The following is a 22,181-nucleotide window of genomic DNA, read 5'->3' on the forward strand; positions in this document are numbered from 1 at the left end:
AGCCTTGTTAAAATCCCCAGCTACAATGAATGCAGCCTCCGGATAAATTGTTTCCAGTTTGCAAAGAGTTAAATAAAGTTCGTTCAGAGCCATCGATGTGTCTGCTTGGGGGGGGATATATACGGCTGTGATTATAATCGAAGAGAATTCTCTTGGTAGATAATGCGGTCTACATTTGATTGTGAGGAATTCTAAATCAGGTGAACAGAAGGATTTGAGTTCCTGTATGTTTCTTTCATCACACCATGTCACGTTGGCCATGAGGCATACGCCCCCGCCCCTCTTCTTCCCAGAAAGATGTTTGTTTCTGTCAGCGCGATGTGTGGAGAAACCCGTTGGCTGCACCGCTTCGGATAGCGTCTCTCCAGTGAGCCATGTTTCAGTGAAGCAAAGGACGTTACAGTCTCTGATGTCCCTCTGGAATGCTACCCTTGCTCGGATTTCATCAACCTTGTTGTCAAGAGACTGGACATTGGCAAGAAGAATGCTAGGGAGTGGTGCGCGCTGTGCCTGTCTCCGGAGTCTGACCAGAAGACCGCCTCGTTTCCCTCTCTTTCGGAGTCGTTTTTTTGGGTCGCTGTAAAGGATCCACTCCGTTGTCCTGTTTGTAAGGCAGAACACAGGATCCGCGTCGCGAAAAACATATTCTTGGTCGTACTGATGGTGAATTGATGCTGATCTTATATTCAGTAGTTCTTTTCGACTGTATGTAATGAAACCTAAGATGACCTGGGGTACTAATGTAAGAAATAACACGTAAAAAAACAAAAAACTGCATAGTTTCCTAGGAACGCGAAGCGAGGCGGCCATCTCTGTCGGCGCCGGAAGTGAAGTGGCTGCTTTGCGTGATGTATTGTTGTCTCTTCCTTCTTGCTCTTTGTGCTGTTGTCTGTGCCCAATAATGTTTGTACCATGTTTTGTGCTGCTGCCATGTTGTGTTGCTACCATGCTGTGTTGTCGTCTTTAGGTCTCTCTTTATGTGTGTGTTTTGTCCTATATTTTTTAAATCCCAGCCCCATCCCCACAGGAGGCCTTTTGCCTTCTGGTTGGCTGTCTTGGAAATAATAAATTTGTTCTTCACGGACTTGCCTAGTTAAATTTAAAAAATGGCCACAGCTAGATAACTGCCTAGCAAGATGACAAAGAAAAGATTTCATTCACTTTCAATAATCCCAGTGCCTGCCCATAGCCAAATGTTTAGCTAGCTAGCAGGTCCGCTAGCATATTCATGATTCGCTCAAAGTCAAGTACCTATCAGCAGTGAGATTCGCAGTGTGCTTCATGCTTAAGATTTAAGTACTGGTATGCATAATCGTTACCCTCCACTTTCATAAATTTGAGCATGTATGGAGTGGTGCATCAAAGCTGGGACCGAGAGACTGAAAAACAGCTTCTATCTCAAAGTCATCAGACTGTTAAACAGCCATCACTAAAAACAGAGAGGCTGCTGCCTACATAAAGACTTGAAATCATTGGCCACTTTAATACATGGATCTCTAGTCACTTTAATGTTTACATATCTTCCATTACTCATCTCATACGTATATACTGTATTTTATACCATTATTGCATCTGCCTATGCCACTCTGTCATTGCTCATCCATATATATATATATATATATATATATATATATATATATATATATATATATATATATATGTTGTGCCGTGGCGGAGGTCTTTGTGGGCTATACTCAGCCTTGTCTCAGGATGGTAAGTTGGTGGTTGAAGATATCCCTCTAGTGGTGTGGGGGCTGTGCTTTGGCAAAGTGGGTGGGGTTATATCCTTCCTGTTTGGCCCTGTCCGGGGGTGTCCTCGGAGTGGGCCACAGTGTCTCCTGACCCCTCCTGTCTCAGCCTCCAGTATTTATGCTGCAGTAGTTTGTGTCGGGGGGCTAGGGTCAGTTTGTTATATCTGGAGTACTTCTCCTGTCCTATTCGGTGTCCTGTGTGAATCTAAGTGTGCGTTCTCTAATTCTCTCCTTCTCTCTTTCTCTCTCTCGGAGGACCTGAGCCCTAGGACCATGCCCCAGGACTACCTGACATGATGACTCCTTGCTGTCCCCAGTCCACCTGGCTGTGCTGCTGCTCCAGTTTCAACTGTTCTGCCTTATTATTATTCGACCATGCTGATCATTTATGAACATTTGAACATCTTGGCCATGTTCTGTTATAATCTCCACCCGGCACAGCCAGAAGAGGACTGGCCATCCCACATATGCTCTCTCTAATTCTCTCTTTCTTTCTCTCTCTCGGAGGACCTGAGCCCTAGGACCATGCCCCAGGAATACCTGACATGATGACTCCTTGCTGTCCCCAGTCCACCTGACTGTGCTGCTGCTCCAGTTTCAACTATTCTGCCTTATTATTATTCGACCATGCTGGTCATTTATGAACATTTGAACATCTTGACCATGTTTTGTTATAATCTCCACCCGGCACAGCCAGAAGAGGACTGGCCACCCCACATAGCCTGGTTCCTCTCTAGGTTTCTTCCTAGGTTTTGGCCTTTCTAGGGAGTTTTTCCTAGCCACCGTGCTTCTTCACCTGCATTGCTTGCTGTTTGGGGTTTTAGGCTGGGTTTCTGTACAGCACTTTGAGATATCAGCTGATGTAAGAAGGGCTATATAAAATAAATTTGATTGATTGATTTTGATATATATATATATATATATACACACACACACACACACATACACACTTGTGTGCATTAGTTAGTTGTGTGATTGTTAGATTACATGTTAGATTGATATTGCTGCACTGTCGGAACTAGAAGCACAAGCATTTCGCTACACTCGTAATAACATTTGCTAACAATGTGTATGTGATCAAAACAATTTGATTAGATAAAAGTAAAGTGTGGTTAGCACCAGGCAATATAGAGTTAATTCTAATTGATCTTTCAGGGCAAAATTCCAAATACCTGTATAGCAAGGGAGTTTATGTCCGCTTGTTCTCATGTTGTCTTTTTGGTCTTGTCTCCTTCACTCCTTCTGTGCTGTGCACCCCCCACCCCACCCCAAGCCCCTTCCCCTACCACTCACAACAACAAAAGATGAAAGATTGCTTCCTCTGAAAATAATTAGTTTCAACTCATTATTTCATGTTGGACCAAACCTCAAATGCAGCGGTCATATGGACACCAAAACACATTGTCATTATTTTCCTATAATAGAGAACTTAACCTTTATAACAATACCCGTATGTCTCAAAAAACAAGTGTATCAGAAAACATTGATTTGGAAAATGTATGTTCAGTTTGTGTTGCACGGCATTGCGGTACCACGTACCCCTAGCAGCATTTTATCCACAGAGTTATGTGCTAGCTGTCTGTGTTTTATAAATTTGCAATGAGCATAAGAAATACACATTTGGATCAGGAATTGGCAACTCGTTCTCATTCTGAGAAATAAGCATCTTCTTATCCAGGTAGGCCACTTGATTTCAACGTCTAAAAACAAAGCGGACAGGCTGGCTTGCTGTTCAAACAGGTGGAGACGGACAGGAAGGTCTGTTCTAACAGTTCAACTGTTCTACCTTGTTAGCTAGCAAATAGATTCAAGTTGGCTAGACTTGAAATATAAAAGATTAGTTGGCTACTCACTAGCACGTGGGCTTGTGCTTGAGAGATTAACTTTTTGAGACCCAGGTCTCATAAACAGTAATTTATTAGTGCTGCTACAATAAGTTGGTCATTATTAGTGGATATGCATTGTGCATGGTTCTGGTTAAATGTGTAACAAAAAGGGTCCGTTTCAGAGTGATTATTGTAAGTGTGATTATTGTAAAAAGGCAGATTAAACTATTTTGAGAAAATTATTTCATTATTAGTGTGTCTTACGGTGGTGAAACGCTTATATTTAGCCTAGGTATAATTTTAAAAGCCCTGAATTCATTAGATTATTGCTGGCTGTTTGAAATGCAGTGTATTGACCTTTAATTGAGAAGAAAAACTTATTTAGAGAAAACAATCAAAGAAATATTGTGAAACGCTCATATATGCATGGTAAGACCACCAGACACATTGAAAGAGCTGTCTTGTGTAGTAGTGGCAGGTGTAGTAGAGGTGAGTGAGTGAGTACAGTAGGAGTACAGTAGGTGTGTGTACAGGATTCCCCGGTAACCCCACCCTGTTCTCGTCATAGATGATCTGGACGATGCTGCGGTGTTTGTTGTGTTCCTGTGGTATGGGGGGAGGGGTCGCCGGCTTTTCTGGCTCCACTGGCTTCGCCGCTTCCTCCTCCAGTTGTTGCTATAAGACAACACATAACAGTTAACAAATGAGTGTGCTCACACACACACAACAATTATATGGGAAACTTCCTCAGTTAAAGAATAAGACATGGGTTTCATGCTGCGAGTTTTCAAACAAAATGTTCATGTTTTCTAATTCCACCTCTATACAGCTCATGGTGGTGGCTGGGCAGGAGAACAAGGCTCCATTTCAACTCAACGATGCTAATCCGATTACAGTTTCTGATATGCGAGGCTCATGCTTGTTTAAAGAAGATATATATTTTAAGAGCTCTGTAATTTAACTGACATGCTGGTCCCTGCACTCTCTGAGACTCACTCTGCTGACTGATAGTTGAACTTGTGTGTGTGTGTGTGTGTGTGTTAGTTGAACTGGTGTCCATGTGTTTACATGCTAAAGGTTATGTAAACAACTAGGTTACAAAAGGCCACCCGAGATTAGGAGCTCCTGGAATACCTTGAATAAATAAATAATTCCCAGAAAATCCTGGGAAAAGCCTTAGGAAAACACAAAAATTGACTTTCTCCCAAAACCAAGCGCAGTTCACATTCCTGTCTAACGAGTAGGGATTCCAAAAAGACAGCAACTGTTTTTTGCTCTCCAACTCAAATCCCAACAAAAAAGTGAGTTAATTATCCCTTCACCAGGTCAGGAAGAGAGCTTGATATTGTGAATAATCCCATAGCTCCAGATATTCACCGTCTTCTGGGAGCAGGTAATTCAAAGCTGACATAGGTGTGCAACAAGCTAGCTGACCTGTACTCCAGTGGTAAGCAACTTAAGAGACCCAGAGATTTGCCTTCAAACACAGCAGTGAAGACAGGGGGGCAACCTGTAGCGCTGCCTGGAGGAGAGTGGTCCTTTCTGGGATGACTACCTAACCTGTAGGCTTAGCTGGAGGCCCTTTCACCCTGCCTGGCTCACTTACACAAAGGACTGGCTCAGTTCCACCTCCTTGTCACAGAGACAAGAGGCTTTTAACTTGTTTATAACATCTTGTGAAACACGTTGGTATTAGAGGGTATGAATGAGTGATACAAATAGACTTGTTTGGTTCAATCAACATTCAATTAGATGTAATGTTGCTGCATTTGGTTGAAGGGCAGTGTTAAGATCTACTCCAATATTATGTTAATAGCTAGAAATCAGAGATAGAAAAGATTTCCCATCGACACAAATCACAGAATATTAATCTTTCCAACAGGTCTGGGGCAGGCAAGTAGTGTGTCACGTCACAAGTGGCCTAACCCACCTGCTTCTTCTTCAGTTTGAAGATCTGCTGCTCCACTTTAGCGATTTCTCTGTCCACACGGTCCATGCTCTGGATCAGTTCCTCCTTGGACAGTTTGGAGGGCGAGCCGTCCTGCTCCTCCACCACACGGTGCAGCCCTCCTGGGGACTGCGACTCGGCTTTCATGCCACTGAACTGGGTCTCCTGGAACACAGACAGAGAAAGTGAATCCACTGCAGTCAATGTGGGTTCAATAGATTGGAGTCTCAAACATGTACAGTCTGACTGCAATGTAGTCACAGAATCACTCAGTCGGACTGTACAGAATCTACAAATCAACTTGTATCCCATATAAATATTCAATATGTGATCTAGATTAGCCCTTCTGTACCTTGCACAAAGTGATGCCCTCAAACATACTGAAAGTCACTGAGGGTTTTAATACATTGCTTTACATCTTTATTAGAAATAGGCAGATAGGCGGCGCCCACCTTCTTGACCTCCCCTCCGGAGGCTCTGAGGCTGTCCTGGACCTGGTGGGACTGCAGGGGCAGAATGATGCTTCCGGACAGGGCATTGTGGGAAAAGTGGGCCTCAGAGACGGTCTCCATGCGAGGCCGCTTGGCTTCCAGGGCCTCATGTCCGTCGGTCTGCTGCTGGGAGGTGACACTGTGGAACTGTTGCTCATAGCCATGACGTCTCTCTGGAGGCCTGGGGTGGTGGGGACGATACCAGTATTGCAATTCTCATTAGTAATGTGGCAAGGAAACAAACCACAGATTTACACAACTGTTCAAAAGTTTGGGGTCACTTACAAATGTCCTTTTTGCAAATTTGCACAAAAAAAAAGCGGACATTTTTTGTCCATTAAAATAACATCATATTCATCAGAAATACAGTGTAGATATTGTTAATGTTGTAAATGACTATTGTAGCTGGAAATGGCAGATATTTTATGAAATATCTACATAGGTGTTCAGAGAGGCCCATTATCAGTAACCATCACTCCTGTGTTCCAATGCCACGTTGTGTTAGCTAATCCAAGTTTAAGTTGATCGTTTTAAAAAGGCTAATTGATCATTTGAAACCCCCTTTGGAACTATGTTCGCACAGCTGAAAAATGTTGTCCTGATTAAAGAAGCGATACAACTGGCCTTCTTTAGACTAGTGGAGTATCTGGAGCATCAGCATTTGTGGGTTCGATTACAGGCTCAAAATGGCCAGAAACATAACTTTCTTCTGAAACTCATCAGTCTATTCTTGTTCTGAGAAATTAAGGCTATTCCATGTGAGAAATTGCCAAGAAACTGAAGATCTGGTACAGCGCTGTGTACTAGTCCATTCACAGAACAGTGCCAACTGGCCCTAAACAGAATAGAAAGAGGAATGGGAGGCCCCGGTGCACAACTGAACAAGAGGACAAGTACATAAGAGTGTCTAGTTTGAGAAACAGACGCCTCACAAGTCCTCAACTGGCAGCTTCATTAAATAGTACCCGCAAAACACCAGTCTCAAGGTCAACAGTGACGAGGCGACTCCGGAATGCTGGCCTAGGCAGAGTTGCAAAGAAAAAGCATCTCTCAGATGGGCCAATAAAAATAAAAGATTAAGATGGGCAAAATAACACTGGACAGAGGAACTCTGCTTATGGTAAAGAAAAGAAAAGAAAATGTTCTGACAACAGCTCTGGTGGACATTCCAGCAGTCAGCATGCTAATTGCAAACTCCCTCAACTTGAGACATCTGTGGGATTGTGTTGCATGACAAAACTGCACATTTTAGAGTGGCCTTTTATTGTCCACAGCACAATGATCTTCATGCTGTTTGCTCAGCTTCTTGATATGCCACACCTGTCAGGTGGATGGATTATATTGGCAAAGGAGAAATGCTCACTAACAGGGATGTAAACAAATGTGTGCACAAAATTTGCAGGAAATACGTTTTTGTGTGTATGGAACATTTCTGGAATCTTTTATTTCAGCTTATGAAACACTTTACATGTGGCGTTATATTTTTGTTCATGGTAAATACATGGGTCTGGAGTGTACTAGGGCTATGACGATACCAATATTGCGATATTTGTTTTCCATGGCAAAAATTAAAATACAAAGCAGAGCAAACTCCTTGGTCCTTTAAAAACCTGCTGTAGGTAAAATATTGTGTGCTATAGCTTGGAAAATAAATAAATATATAATTATATGTAACTCTGGATGACAACATAATGCTGCTAAAATGATTATTTATTAAATGTATTACTACCAGTACGCTGCTGGTCATTGATTATTGCAACATCGTTTTAGAGAATGAGACCAACCACCCGGACAGCTGATGAAATTGAGGAGTATTTCTATCTGTAATAAAGCCCTTTTGTGGGGAAAAACTCATTCTGATTGGCTGTGGCTGGCTCCCCAGTGGGTGGGCCTATGCCTAGTTATGTGAAATCCATAGATTAGGGTTTAATGAATTTACTTCAATTGACTTGATTTCCTTATATGAACTGTAAGTCAGTGAAATCGTTTAAATTGTTGCATTTATAATTTTGTCAAGTATAGATTGGAGGTGGCTGTTGGTATGGTTACGTACCTCTCAGTTCCGGGGTGGAATTCAGAAAGCAAGGAAGGCCTTCGCCGACCCTGCTGGTCCTGCAGGTGACCTCGGTAGTCCGGGACGGTGAACTCCTACACACACACACACACACACACAAGGTCATGACATGGGAAGCTATCCATAATAACATGGTGGGTGACAGCCAGTCTGGGCACAGTGAACAGGGCAGGGCTGCACAGCCTGATGATAACACATGGCAAGTCATAGCAAGAACACATCTCACCAAAACAAAGCTTTCGCCAAAACATTTTTTTTATTTTATGTTTAAGATAATAAAATTACTTGTATACATCGACACTATCAAAGGGGAAACTACTCTACTTGATGATTATTAACGTTGTAAATAAAAAACTATTTGTACAGTCACATTGGCTGCATTTACACAGGCAGCCCAATTCTGATCTTATTTCCACTAATTGCTTTTTGACCAATCCGATCAGCTCTGAAAAAGATCTGATGTGGTTGGTCAAAAGACCAAATAGTGGGGGAAAAAATATCAGAATTGGGCAGCCTGTGTAAATGCAGACGGTACTGTACAAATAGCCAGAGAAGCACCAAGACACTTCAGAGGTTATGGTGGAGCTTCACTGCAGTTATTGGCACAACCACTTCATCAGCCAGAAGAGGACTGGCGCACCTCTCATAGCCTGGTTCCTCTCTAGGTTTCTTCCTAGGTTTTGGCCTTTCTAGGGAGTTTTTCCTAGCCACCGTGCTTCTACACCTGCATTGCTTGCTGTTTGGGGTTTTAGGCTGGGTTTCTGTACAGCACTTTGAGATATCAGCTGATGTAAGAAGGGCTATATACATTTGATTTGATTTTGATTTGATTCATCAAGCACCTTAGTACCTTGGTCAAACATGACTAACATCTATTTAATCTATCACACTAGAAAACAAAAATCGTCTTCTATCAGGACACTGTGACCTACAAACAAAACTTGACATGTCAATGCACTTAACAGAAAGTTGAGGCTTAACTAGAGGATAACAACAACCGTTATTTTGTCCATAGACGGTTTGTAAATAACAAGAAATGTACCATTGACTGCATTCGGTGTAAGTCAGGGTCTGAGAAATTTGTAATCAATTCCTAACAAACATGAAATGACCTTCGTGGATTGTGTGTTTTGGGATAGTTTTTATGTTGCTACAACTGCAAGGAAAAGGTTTGAGAGAGACGGACCCTAGGTTATCAGTCAACTGCTAATTAATCTCAAAACAGTTATTATCACTTGCAAATTAAATTCAAAACACACACATAAGTATTTAGACCCTTTACTCAGTACTTTGTTGTAGCACCTCTGGCAGTGATTACAGCCTTGAGTCTTCTTGGGTGTGACGCTACAAGCTTGGAACACCTGTATTTGGAGAGTTTCTCCCATTCTTCTCTGCATATACTCTCAAGCTCTGTCAGGTTGGATGGGGAGCATCGCTGCACAACTATTTTCAGCTCTCGTCAGAGATGTTAGAGTGGGTTAAAATCTGGCCTCTGGCTAGGCCACTCAAGGTCATTCAGAGACTTGTTCCAAAGCCACTCCTGTGTTGTCAGGTCTGTCAGGTTGTCAAGTCTGAGGTCCTGAACACTCTGGAGCATGTTTTCATCAAGGATCTCTCTGTACTTTACTCCATTCCATGCATCTTGCCCTCGATCCTGACTAGTCTCCCAGTCCTTGCCACTGAAAACATCACCACAGCACGATGCTGCCACCACCATACTTCACCAAAGGTATGGTGCCAGGTTTCCTCCAGACGTGACACTTGGTATTCAGGCCAAAGAGTTCAATCTTGGTTTCATCAGACCAGAGAATCTTTTTTCTCATGGTCTGAGAGTCCTTTAGGTGCCTTTTGGCAAACTCCAAGCGGGCGGTCATGTGCCTTTTACTGAGGAGTGGCTTCCGTCTGACCACTCTACCATAAAGGCCTGAGTGGTGCAGAGATGGTTGTCCTTTTGGATGGTTCTCCCATCTCCACAGAGGAACTCCGGAGCTCTGTCAGAGTGACCGTCGGGTTCTTGGTCACCTCCCTGACAAAGGCCCTTCTCCCCCAATTGCTCAGTTTGGCCAGGCATACAGCTCTAGGAAGAGTCTTGGTGGTTCCAAACTTCTTCCATTTAACAATGATGGAGGCCTCTGTGTTCTTGGTGACCTTCAATGCTGCAGACATTTTTTGGTACCCTTCCCCCAAATCAGTGCCTCACCCTCATGGCTTGGTTTTTGCTCCGACATGCATGGTCAACTGTGTGACCTTATATAGACTGGTGTGTGCCTTTCCACATTATGTCCAATCAATTGAATTTACCACAGGTAGACTCAAGTTGTACAATCAAGTTGTAGAAACATCTCAAGAATGATCAATGGAAACAGGATGCACCTAAACTAAATTTCAAGTCTCATAGCAAAGGGTCTGAATACTTATTTAAATAAAAATGTGTGTTTGTTCAATACATTTGCAAAAAATTATCTAAAAAACATTTTTTGCTTTGTCATTATTGGGTATTGTGTTTAGATTGATGAGGGGGAATTTTTAAAAATAAATTTTAGAACAAGGCTGTAATGTAACTAAATGTGGGGGAAAATCAAGGGATCTGAATACTTTCCGAACTAGGATTTATAAAGTCAGGCACATTTCAGTTAGGCTATTGATTATAGACCTAATTAAGTTAGTGTTTCCTCTCTCCTCACTTGTATTAGATAATAAGACATGGGCTGTTTTCTCATCTCATCTCCTCATTCTGCCTCCATGCATTGTTCTCAACACCAATATGCTGGTTAACTTTGCTATTATGCACATAGCAACTAGGAAAAGGCGCCAATTCAACTGCACAGTGAAGTGTTTCTGAACCGTAGACAGTGACCACTATCCAAAATGGGAGAACGCGCATGTTATAAAATTTTTCTTTTTTTTAAATTGTTCTTATAATATATAACCAGATACAATTTCAGTAGTACATGTCTTAGACTGTGCCCTCCCCACTGCCTCCACAATGGATCAGTACACTCAGAGAGAAGCGAATCAGACAGATGTCTTGTACCCCGTGATGTTTTTTTTCTTTTTGCCACTGCTTGACCAGCAGCCTATCGACCAAACAATCGACTAAAATGGGCTCAGCCCTAATCTATATTTATTAGGCTTGGGCGATATACCGTTTCTACGTATACAGGGGCGGGGTGCTATGTCCCTGCTTACTATATACTTACTATATTCTATAAGAAATCTAAGATGTGTCACAAATTATATCCAGCTCAGGGCTTCAGCAATGTCACTTGCTAACATGCTAGCTAAGTGACTAGATGTCAATATCAAGTTTCTTGATTACTAGCCTGACTACCAGTCTCTTTAGCGAACATTCCACTCCTTGTCATTGCCAAAAAGGTAGGCCTTTCTGGCATCTGTAAAATATGAACATTATATCATTAATGAGTCGTAGGAGAACAGAGGAGTTGATCCTGATTCAATAACCATCACAGCTATCCTCCAATCACAACTATTATCCAAATATTGGAATGATATCACTTTTTATTTCTCTACACAGAACACGTTGGTATCTGGTTGCCAAGGAAAAAAATGTGTCCAGACGAAACCAGTCTGTCAAAAGTTGCTAGTTTACGTGTAAAATTATCAAACTAAATACATACTGCAATTCCAAAGCCGCAAAACACAATTTGCCTAGCGAACAACTAAATATTTGTTTTTGACTAATCCATGTTGTCATGGAAAATGTTAATGTCATTTCCAACAACCAATACACAACTCCACCGTAAATCCAGCTGCATAATAAACATTGAGATTACAGAAAGGCCAGTCTCTTTGGCAATGACATGGAGTGGAAAGTTAACTAAAAGACAGGTACCCAGACTAGAGAATTAATTCTATTAAATCATCATTTTAAAATAAAAAAAATTGCACTCCAAAAAACAAAATCAACAACTTACAGACACACACAAACAATGACTACATCTCATCTGCCCTGACCCGCATGCTCACGCCCCCATCCCTAGAGCCTACATTATTCTTGGCCACATGGTATTAAAATTGTACCAATTTGTTATGCTCGGTCAATAATGCTATTTCAATAACAAATCATTACCGATTTTTCCCATTGTGTCAATTTATGGCGAATTGATTCACTTCCAAGTTTCTTGTATGTGTTTTCATGATGAAAAGAAAATCGTCCAGCCCATTGGGTATGGTCAGTACACCCCCATATGCCATGTCTTGAAATATGTAGACAGATGTTTTTCTAGCTCCACTTACAACTTCTGGACTTTATAGCATTCCCAGAAAGAGTGGACTATTGAGTCATTATTAGCTTTACACTTGAAACATAACTCTGCCGTTGTGTACACTAATTCCAGTATAAACTAATGTATATAATTTATTATACAACATTTCACAAATTCTACAGCACTTTCGTTAACTGTAATTTCCTTAGTTATGCTCCAACTTTTCCTCAATCTTGTGCAAACATCAGTTCTTTTTAAGCCTTGGTTCGAATAGTACATTTTCTTCTAAGAGATGTTCAGTTTAATATGCTCTCTGCCTTGTTTTGTATATCTTCCCTATCATATGAAAATACTTTTCTGACTCAAATAAGACTCCCTCAAGGTTGCTCTGAAAGGTTGGTAAAGCCAAGCCTCCTACATCCCTTGGTGAGCACATAGGACTAATATCTAAACTGAGCATATTTACAGTGCCTTGCAAAAGTATTCATCCCCCTTGACGTTTTTCCTCATGAGATTTAAGAGCCTCCTCATATTATCAGTTGAGGTCTTGCTCTTAATAAATCCTACTTGGTCACTATGAATAATATTAGCTAGTGCCTTATCGAAGTGTATCACAAGGGTCTTAGTAAGAATCTTACAGTCCACATTAAGGACGCTGATGGCGCTAAAATTCCCAGGTTCTGTAGCATCTCTATCCTTTTCAGGAATAAGCGATATCAAAGCCCCATTAAAAGGTGTCCGGAAAAGAGCCATTTTTAAATGCCTCCTGGTAAACCACTGTCAATACAGGTACAGTAATGTCAATATACTTGTTGTAGAATATTCTATAGGAAGGCCATCCAAACAAGGTGATTTCCCTGCTTTCATAGATAAAATGGCAGCTCTAACCTCCTCTTCTGTTATAGTAGTCCAGTTCCTCTACCTGGCTATCTGTAAGGCATCACTGAACAGGAGGATGTATATAAATCTTAATTTAAAAAACATTCAAAACACACTGTTTATCTCTTTGGATGAGGTCACCATCTTATTCCCTTCTTAATTGCTGGAAATACATTAGATTTGTTCTGCATTTTTAGTTGTCTTGTTAGTAGCTATTATTTTCCCTCTAATATGTGCTTTAGAGCCTATGTTGATCTTAAAAAAAGGATCTAAGATCATCTACTAGTGATTGGCTAAATATCCAATCCTGTAATAGCATGGTGTGGAGTCTAAATCTACCCTTCTTCACATTTTCAGAGTTTATATCAACATGTAACTCTACTATAGCATGATCTGTGAGGGCAATGGGCCCAATCTTGCAATCAATCACATTATTAACCTTGAAATTAGATAAGGTTAAATATATTCTGGAGTCTGTCTTATGACAGTGGGAGAAAAAAAGTATACTATCTATCATTAGGATGACTAATCTCCATATGTCTGTAAAGCCCATATCTTCTGCAAGCATATGTATTGGAAGTCTATCCTTTGGTGTGGAGTTACCTGTAAATGTACTTCTATCAATCATATTGTCTATCACTTGGTTAAAAAGTCTCCAGCAAGGATGATCTGACCCTCCATATTTACCAGTATGACATTAACCCCGTGAATTAATTTTTTTATAATAATAAAAACCAAATCTGGGTCCTCCTTATTGGGAGATTAGAGTTGAAGTCTGAAGTTTACATATACTTAGTTTGGAGTCATTAAAACTAGTATTTCAACCAACTCACACATTTCTTGTTAACAAACTATAGTTTTGGCAAGTCGGTTAGGACATCTACTTTGTGCATGACACAAGTCATTTTTCCAACAATTGCTTACAGACAGATGATTTCAATGTATCACAATTCCAGTGGGTCAGAGGTTTACATACACTAAAATGACTGTGCCTTTAAACAGCTTGGAAAATTCCAGAAAACGATGTCATGGCTTTAGAAGCTTCTGATAGGCTATATAGGCTAATTGACAATTGCAGGTGTACCTGTGGATGTATTTCAAGGCCTACCTTCAAACTCAGTGCCTCTTTGCTTAACTTCATGGGAAAAAATCTAAGGAAATCAGCCAAGACCTCAGGTAAAATATGGTAGACCTCCACAAGTCTTGGGAGCAATTTACAAACGCCTGAAGGTACCACGTTCATCTGTACAAACAATAGTACGCAAGTATAAACACCATGGGACCACGCAGCCATCATACCGCTCAGGAAGGAGACGTGTTCTGTCTCCTAGAGATGAATGTACTTCGGAGCGTTAAAATGCAAATCAATCCCAGAACAAAGGACCTTGTGAAGATGCTGGATGAAACAGGTACAAAAGTATCTATATCCACAGTAAAACGAGTCCTATATTTACATAACCTGAAAGGCCACTCAGTAAGGGAGAAGCCACTGCTCTATAACAGCCATAAAAAAGTCTAACTAGGGTTTGCAACTTCACATGGGGACAAAGATCATACTTTTTTGGAGAAATGTCCTCTGGTCTAATGAAACAAAAATAGAACTGTTTGGCCATAATGACCATCGTTATGTTTGGATGAAAAGGGGGAGGCTTGCGAGCCGAAAAACACCATCCCAACCGTGAAGCACGGGGGTGGCAGCATCATGTTGTGGGGGTGCTTTGCTGCAGGAGGGACTGGTGCACTTCACAAAAAAATAGTTGGCATCATGAGGGAGGAAAATTATGTGGATATATTGAAGCAACATCTCAAGACATCAGTGAAAGCTTGGTCGCAAATGGGTCTTCCAAATGAACAATGACCCCAAGCATACTTCCAAAGTTGTGGCAAAATGGCTTAAGGACAACAAAGTCAAGGTATTGGAGTGGCCATCACAAAGCTCCGATCTCAATCCCATAGAAAATTTGTTGTCAGAACTGAAAAAGCTTGTGCTAGCAGGGAGGCCTACAAACATGACGACTCGGTTAAACCAGCTCTGTCAGGAGGAATGGGTCACAATTCACCCAACTTATTATGGGACGCTTGTGGAAGGCTACCCAAAAAGTTTGACACAAATTAAACAATTTAAAGGCATTGCTACCAAATACTAACTGTGTGTATGTAAACTTCTGACCCACTGGGAATGTGATGAAATAAATAAAAGCTGAAATAAATAATTCTATATTATTCTTCTGACATTTCACATTCTTAAAATAAAGTGGTGATCCTAACTGACCTAAGACAAGGAATTTTTACTAGGATTAAATGTCAGCAATTGTGAAAAACTGAGTTCAAATGTATTTGGCTAAGGTGAATGTAAACTTCCGACTTCAACTGTATATGTTGCATAATACTACCTTAATCCTATTTATAAAGAGCCTCAGTGCAGATAAGACTGTGAAACTCTATGTTGCTTCAACATTACAAAATGTATTTTGCTTATCAGAATAAAATCTCCCCATTTTGTTTGGAATTAAATTAGCTATGATAAACCTTTGCAACCCAGCTTCCTCTTTCAGTGCCTCTATCTGTAATTCCTGTATTAACACAAAATCCACCTGTTTTGATTTTAAATATCAACATCTCTTTTCTCTTCACTTGGTTACCACAACCATTTATGTTCCAAAAGATTATGTTTCCCTAACCATTAGCCATATTTGCTCTGCGTAGTTACAGCCTGTGAGCGTGAAGTGTCCCATTTAACACCCATGACAACTATAATGAACATCATTATATAACATTTCACAATATATGCTCCAGCTGTACAATAAAACAGTGTAAATAAACATAGAAAACCAATCCCAAATAAAACAAAGCAACTTGGAACGGAACGAACGTTGCTTCTAAATGAGTCAATCACATTACTGTCTTCGACGCTGCAGAAGATAACCTGCAGTCTCAACTCAAAATGATTTATCGTCCGTGAGGTGCTTGAAATGCTAAATTAGCAACACCACACAGAGTCCCGCAAACACATAAGCTAACTTCACTTATACTGTAAACGGCATACAATTCAACTTGTATGACCTTTTCTCATCTTCTTTATCTAGGCTAAACACCTTGCTCTAGCAAGAATCTCTCTGCCTCCACGTTGTCCTTGAAAATTATTTTCATTCCCTTCCAAATAAACAGCAGTGTCACTGGGAATGCAGTGTGTGCCTGACGTTCTTCTTGAGTAGTTGTTTCTTTGCAGTTACAAACTTCTTCCTCTTCATGGTCAGTTCCTTGGACAGGTCCGGGAAGAGAAAAAAAATGCCGGCTGCCTTCCCACTGAACGCCACCCGTATCCTTTGTCACTTTAAGTACCTTGTCCCGGGCTGTAGATAGTATGAAGCGGGTGAAAACCGTTCTCAGGGGCCCATTCTCGTCAGGCTGCGATGGGTTCGGTTCAATTTCAAATTTGTGCCTGTCGACAAATCCAAATCCTTCTGCAATGATTTTCTGCACACACGAGATTCCCCTCTTTCAAATTAACCAATCTCACTGTTAATGAGTTCTTCGACACAATTCCACAATATGACCAACTTTTTCTTGTGATTCTCATTACCCTTCTCCAGATGGGAGATGGCCTCCACTGTCGAAATCCGTCCCTCTGCCCAATCCATCCGCTCTTGTATCACATCAACTTTTTTCCTTCAGCTCAGTAGTTGTTTTTATCATGGAGACATCAGATGCAACATCAACAAAATCATGTTCATCTTTCCCATTTGCTCAAATAGATCCTTCAGATTTATCGATTTCTCTGGGTTTACGTGTTGATCCATGTCTTGGTGGGGGATTCGGTAGGATTTGCTGTTTGTTTGCTAATCGATGTGGCCTTCTGAATACTGCGTGTTAGGCATGAATAGGTTTTTAGCATGTGTTGACATTCCAATAACGCCACTTTAGCGGGATGTTTCAAAATGTAAATTATCTTTATATTAAACTGTCAATATATTAAGACATATGAAACTGTATGCTGTTGAATTTCAGTATTTACATGCGGGTATTAGGAGCGCTATAAAGTGGTGCCATCTTTTTAGGACGTCAAATGTGACAACATTTTTTGTACTTTGAAGAAAACAAATTGCAAAGGGGGGCACTGAGTTTTCAATATTGGTCAGCTATATCGGAAGATCTGCAAAAATGTATTCTTGGATGATCTGTTTTTAGTGATTATTTTTTGTCTGCTGATAGACTCAACAACTCCGAAGCAATTAAGGCTACAGAAGGTCCAACTGTTTAATTCTGATTTATATAAAACTTTCATAGCTTTTAAAAATTGTCATTAAATCGCATTGTTATTTCTAACTACTACTTTTGTATCTTTATCTTTTAAAATTATAACTGGTTTGCATGTATTCATTTTGGGAGACCTGTAAGATTTAGGTTTATTGCCATTAAGTAGTACGGTTTATTTGAGTTTAACCTGTAGTTGTTGGCTCTCTTCAGAAGTAAAAGATCGTATTCTTGCTTAAGTTGAGAACTTATATTTTCTTCTTTACCTTAAAAAATATTTACATGGGCTTTTTAAAGTGTTCTATATTAATTTTAAAAATCAGACTTAACTTTCGCCTAGTATGAGACTATCGTTCCCCTAATGTACACCTTAAAGGCATCCCAAATTATATTCGGGGGTGGCTTTTCTCTGTCCTCTGTCTACATTTGTAATGGTAAAGGTTATTTTATCGTTTAGGTACTCAATACATTTTGGGTCCAGAAGAAGTGCTCAGTTAATTCTCTAAATTGTCACTGAATGTATTTTCTATTGGTGTAATTAAGAATGACACCGGAGAATGAGCCGATATCACTATATCATACATTTTCTCATCCTGTAAATTGAGTGCGTTTTTGGAAATAAAAATGTAGTCAATACTTGAATAGCTTTTCTTACTCTTTTGTAGTTGGGAAATCACCAGGTGTCCTGTAAATTATTTCAGCCTCTTTGAAGGCTCCCTAAATAATTTAGCTTATTTTATTACTAAGTCTGTCAAACTTATATATATGAATATATGAATTAGGACACTTGCTAAAATAATAGTTCCTGTCTGGATTTGATTAAAAATAATAAAAAAACACCAGATCTTTCCCTGGTAGGATATACAATGAACTCAGTGTATTTTTCAAAACGTACGGTACAATTCAACATTAGAAAACAGCCTTCTTGGTCCATATGCTGGGATAAGGGAAAATTGTGTATTCTTAATTATCAGGGTGCCTACACTTCTGTTATTACAGTAGGTGGAAACATAGTCCTCTCGAACCCAGCTCCTCTTTAAATTGTTCAATTTCTATTTAATGCAACTCTTTAAAAAAATATATACAGTGCCTTGTGAAAGTATTCGGCCCCCTTGAACTTTGCAACCTTTTGCCACATTTCAGGCTTCAAACATAAAGATATAAAACTGTATTTTTTTGTGAAGAATCAACAACAAGTGGGACACAATCATGAAGTGGAACGACATTTATTGGATATTTCAAACTTTTTTAACAAATCAAAAACTGAAAAATTGGGCGTGCAAAATTATTCAGCCCCCTTAAGTTAATACTTTGTAGCGCCACCTTTTGCTGCGATTACAGCTATAAGTCGCTTGGGGTATGTCTCTATCAGTTTTGCACATCGAGAGACTGACATTTTTTCCCATTCCTCCTTGCAAAACAGCTTGAGCTCAGTGAGGTTGGATGGAGAGCATTTGTGAACAGCAGTTTTCAGTTCTTTCCACAGATTCTCGATTGGATTCAGGTCTGGACTTTGACTTCTTCCAGAATGGTCCTGTATTTGGCTCCATCCATCTTCCCATTAATTTGAACCATCTTCCCTGTCCCTGCTGAAGAAAAGCAGGCCCAAACCATGATGCTGCCACCCCCATGTTTGACAGTGGGGATGGTGTGTTCAGCTGTGTTGCTTTTACGCCAAACATAACGTTTTGCATTGTTGCCAAAAAGTTCAATTTTGGTTTCATCTGACCAGAGCACCTTCTTCCACATGTTTGGTGTGTCTCCCAGGTGGCTTGTGGCAAACTTTAAACAACACTTTTTATGGATATCTTTAAGAAATGGCTTTCTTCTTGCCACACTTCCATAAAGGCCAGATTTGTGCAATATACGACTGATTGTTGTCCTATGGACAGAGTCTCCCACCTCAGCTGTAGATCTCTGCAGTTCATCCAGAGTGATCATGGGCCTCTTGGCTGCATCTCTGATCAGTCTCTCCTTGTATGAGCTGAAAGTTTAGAGGGACGGCCAGGTCTTGGTAGATTTGCAGTGGTCTGATACTCCTTCCATTTCAATATTATCGCTTGCACAGTGCTCCTTGGGATGTTTAAAGCTTGGGAAATCTTTTTGTATCCAAATCCGGCTTTAAAATTCTTCACAACAGTATCTCGGACCTGCCTGGTGTGTTCCTTGTTCTTCATGATGCTCTCTGCGCTTTTAACGGACCTCTGAGGCTATCACAGTGCAGGTGCATTTATACAGAGACTTGATTACACACAGGTGGATTGTATTTATCATCATTAGTCATTTAGGTCAACATTGGATCATTCAGAGATCCTCACTGAACTTCTGGAGAGAGTTTGCTGCACTGAAAGTAAAGGGGCTGAATAATTTTGCACGCCCAATTTTTCAGTTTTTGATCAAAAAAGTTTGAAATATCCAATAAATGTCGTTCCACTTCATGATTGTGTCCCACTTGTTGTTGATTCTTCACAAAAAAATAGTTTTATATCTTTATGTTTGAAGCCTGAAATGTGGCAAAAGGTCGCAAAGTTCAAGGGGGCCGAATACTTTCGCAAGGCACTGTATATATATATATATTATGTTATCACCAGCTACAACAGTCATTTAGAAGATTAACAATGTCTACACTGTATTTCTGATTTATTTGATGTTTCTAAGTGACCCCAAACCTTTGAAAAGTAGTGTATATTATAGTATAATTAAATCCTTCCAACTCACTCCCCCCCCCCCAGCCTACCACCACTCCACCTCCCAAAACCAAGCTTGTCTCACCCTCCCATTCTTACCCACCCAGGCCCAGTTTATCCCAACCTAGCTACTATCTACCCGTGCGTCCCATCAGTACGCGCTTGCGACTAGACATTCAAACCCTTCCTGGATCAACACCCCAGTTGCCTAAATAATAATAATAATAATAATATTCTATAGCGCCCCTTGTGTGCACTTACAGTACTACGTATACCCCAGGATGTACAGAACCTGGTTGTTTTTTTTTAAACTTGGGGGGCCAAATAAAAATTGCCCGTGTGTCAAATTCAGCCCACGGGCTGCCAGTTGGGGAATCTTGTAATAGTTAATAATTTGCATTAAGAGAGAGAAAGTCATTCTTGCTGGTAGTAGGTGTTAAGAAAAACATAGCAAGAGATGCAGTGCGAGAGAGTTATGATGTTACTTCATGCATAGTTTCTTACCTGTTGGTGACGTGTGGTGCTGAAGGTGTACTGGACAGAGTGTGGTGGGTAGCGGCTCTGCTCGCTGCTGAAGCTCCCCTGGGTAGGGGGGTAGCCCGAGCTACTGGACATCCTGGCTCAGTTTTGAGCCGGGCGGGCTTTTGCTGCACTGATCAGGGGCTCAGGTTGAGCATGGCTTGAGACCCAAACCACCTGAGGAAGGACAGATGGATGATTTCATATCTATGTCCATCTTTCTCACACAAGGAAAGGAAGGACACCCCAGGTGAGTCAGTGCTTGAGGCATTGTGCAGCTGCAATATTTCTGTCTGAAGACTAAGCTGAGCTGCATCTCAACTCCAAATGGGGGAGGATAGATTATTGTGCACCATATTAGTAGTTTTGTCAGTGTCAGTCAGTAGATTGGTAATGGATTAGGTGAAGTATCATCGTTGACCAATATCAGTCTCCTCCGTCAGACTTGGTTTTCCTCTGCTAAATCATTGAAGCCACTCCCGGCAAAAAAATATTTTAAAAAAAAATAACAGAAATGCCTTGTTTACATAAGTATTCAGACCCTTTGCCAAGAGACTAAAAATTGAGCTCAGGTGCATCCTATTTCATTGATTATCCTTGAGATGTTTCTACAACTTGGAGTCCAAGTTTAATTGATTGGACATGATTTAGAAAAGGCACACACCTTCCTATGTTAAGGTCCCACATCATGGCAAAAACCATGCCATGATGTTAAAGGAATTGTGGTTTGGAACCACCGAGTCTCTTCCTAAGGCTGGCCGCCCGGCCGAACTGACCAAGAACCCGATGGTCCAAGCAGCGATTACAGCCTTGAGTCTTCTTGGGTATGACACTACAAGCTTGGCACACCTGTATTTGAGGAGTATCGCCCATTCTTCTCTGCGGATCCTCTCAAGCCATGTCAGCTTGGATGGGGAGCGTTGCTGCACAGCTATTTTCAGGTCTCTCAAGAGATGTTCGATCAGGTTTAAGTCCAGGCCCTGGCTGGGCCACTCAAGAACATTCAGAGACATGTCCCGAAGCCAATCCTGTGTGGTCTTGGCTGTGCGGTTATGGCCGTTGTCCTGTTGGAAGGTGAACCGTCGCCCCTGTGAGGTCCCGATAGCCCTCGTGCAGGTTTTCGTCAATGATCCCTGTTCCTTGCTCCATTCATCTTTGCCTCAATCCTGACTAGTCTCCCAGTCCCTGCCACTGAAAAACATCCCCACAGCATGATTCTGCCACCACCATGCTTCACCATAGAGAAAGTGCAAGGTTTCCTCCAGAAGTGATGCTTGGCATTCAGGCCAAAGAGTTCAAACTTGTTTTCATCAGACCAGAGAATCTTGTTTCTCATGGTCAGAGAGTCTTTAGGTGCCTTTTGGCAAACTCCAAAAGGGCTGTCACGTGCCTTTTACTGAGGAGGGGCTTCCGTCTGGCCACTCTACCATAAAAGGCCTCTGTCAGAGTGACCATCGTGTTCTTGGTTACGTCCCTGACCAAGGCCCTTCTCCCCCGACTGCTCAGTTTGGCCGGGCGGCCAGCTC

General features: G+C 41.0%; 1 protein-coding gene across 9 annotated transcripts in view; it reads right to left on the minus strand.

Moving 5' to 3' along the window:
• The window catches only part of ncor1 (nuclear receptor corepressor 1), a 123,253-nt gene that overhangs the window by 82,285 nt on the left and 18,787 nt on the right, over window positions 1-22,181 (minus strand). For all 9 annotated transcript variants that reach the window (XM_036937450.1, XM_036937449.1, XM_036937448.1 and 6 more), the window contains 5 exons: window positions 20,641-20,832; window positions 8,070-8,164; window positions 5,978-6,197; window positions 5,508-5,690; window positions 4,130-4,252 (listed from right to left, as the gene is read on the minus strand). In XM_036937450.1, the coding sequence (XP_036793345.1) occupies window positions 4,130-4,252; window positions 5,508-5,690; window positions 5,978-6,197; window positions 8,070-8,164; window positions 20,641-20,751 (732 nt within the window). In that variant the 5' untranslated portion in view covers window positions 20,752-20,832. The remainder of the gene's footprint in view (window positions 1-4,129; window positions 4,253-5,507; window positions 5,691-5,977; window positions 6,198-8,069; window positions 8,165-20,640; window positions 20,833-22,181) is intronic.

Source organism: Oncorhynchus mykiss, chromosome 12, assembly GCF_013265735.2.
Source record: "Oncorhynchus mykiss isolate Arlee chromosome 12, USDA_OmykA_1.1, whole genome shotgun sequence".
Classification (NCBI taxonomy): domain Eukaryota; kingdom Metazoa; phylum Chordata; class Actinopteri; order Salmoniformes; family Salmonidae; genus Oncorhynchus; species Oncorhynchus mykiss.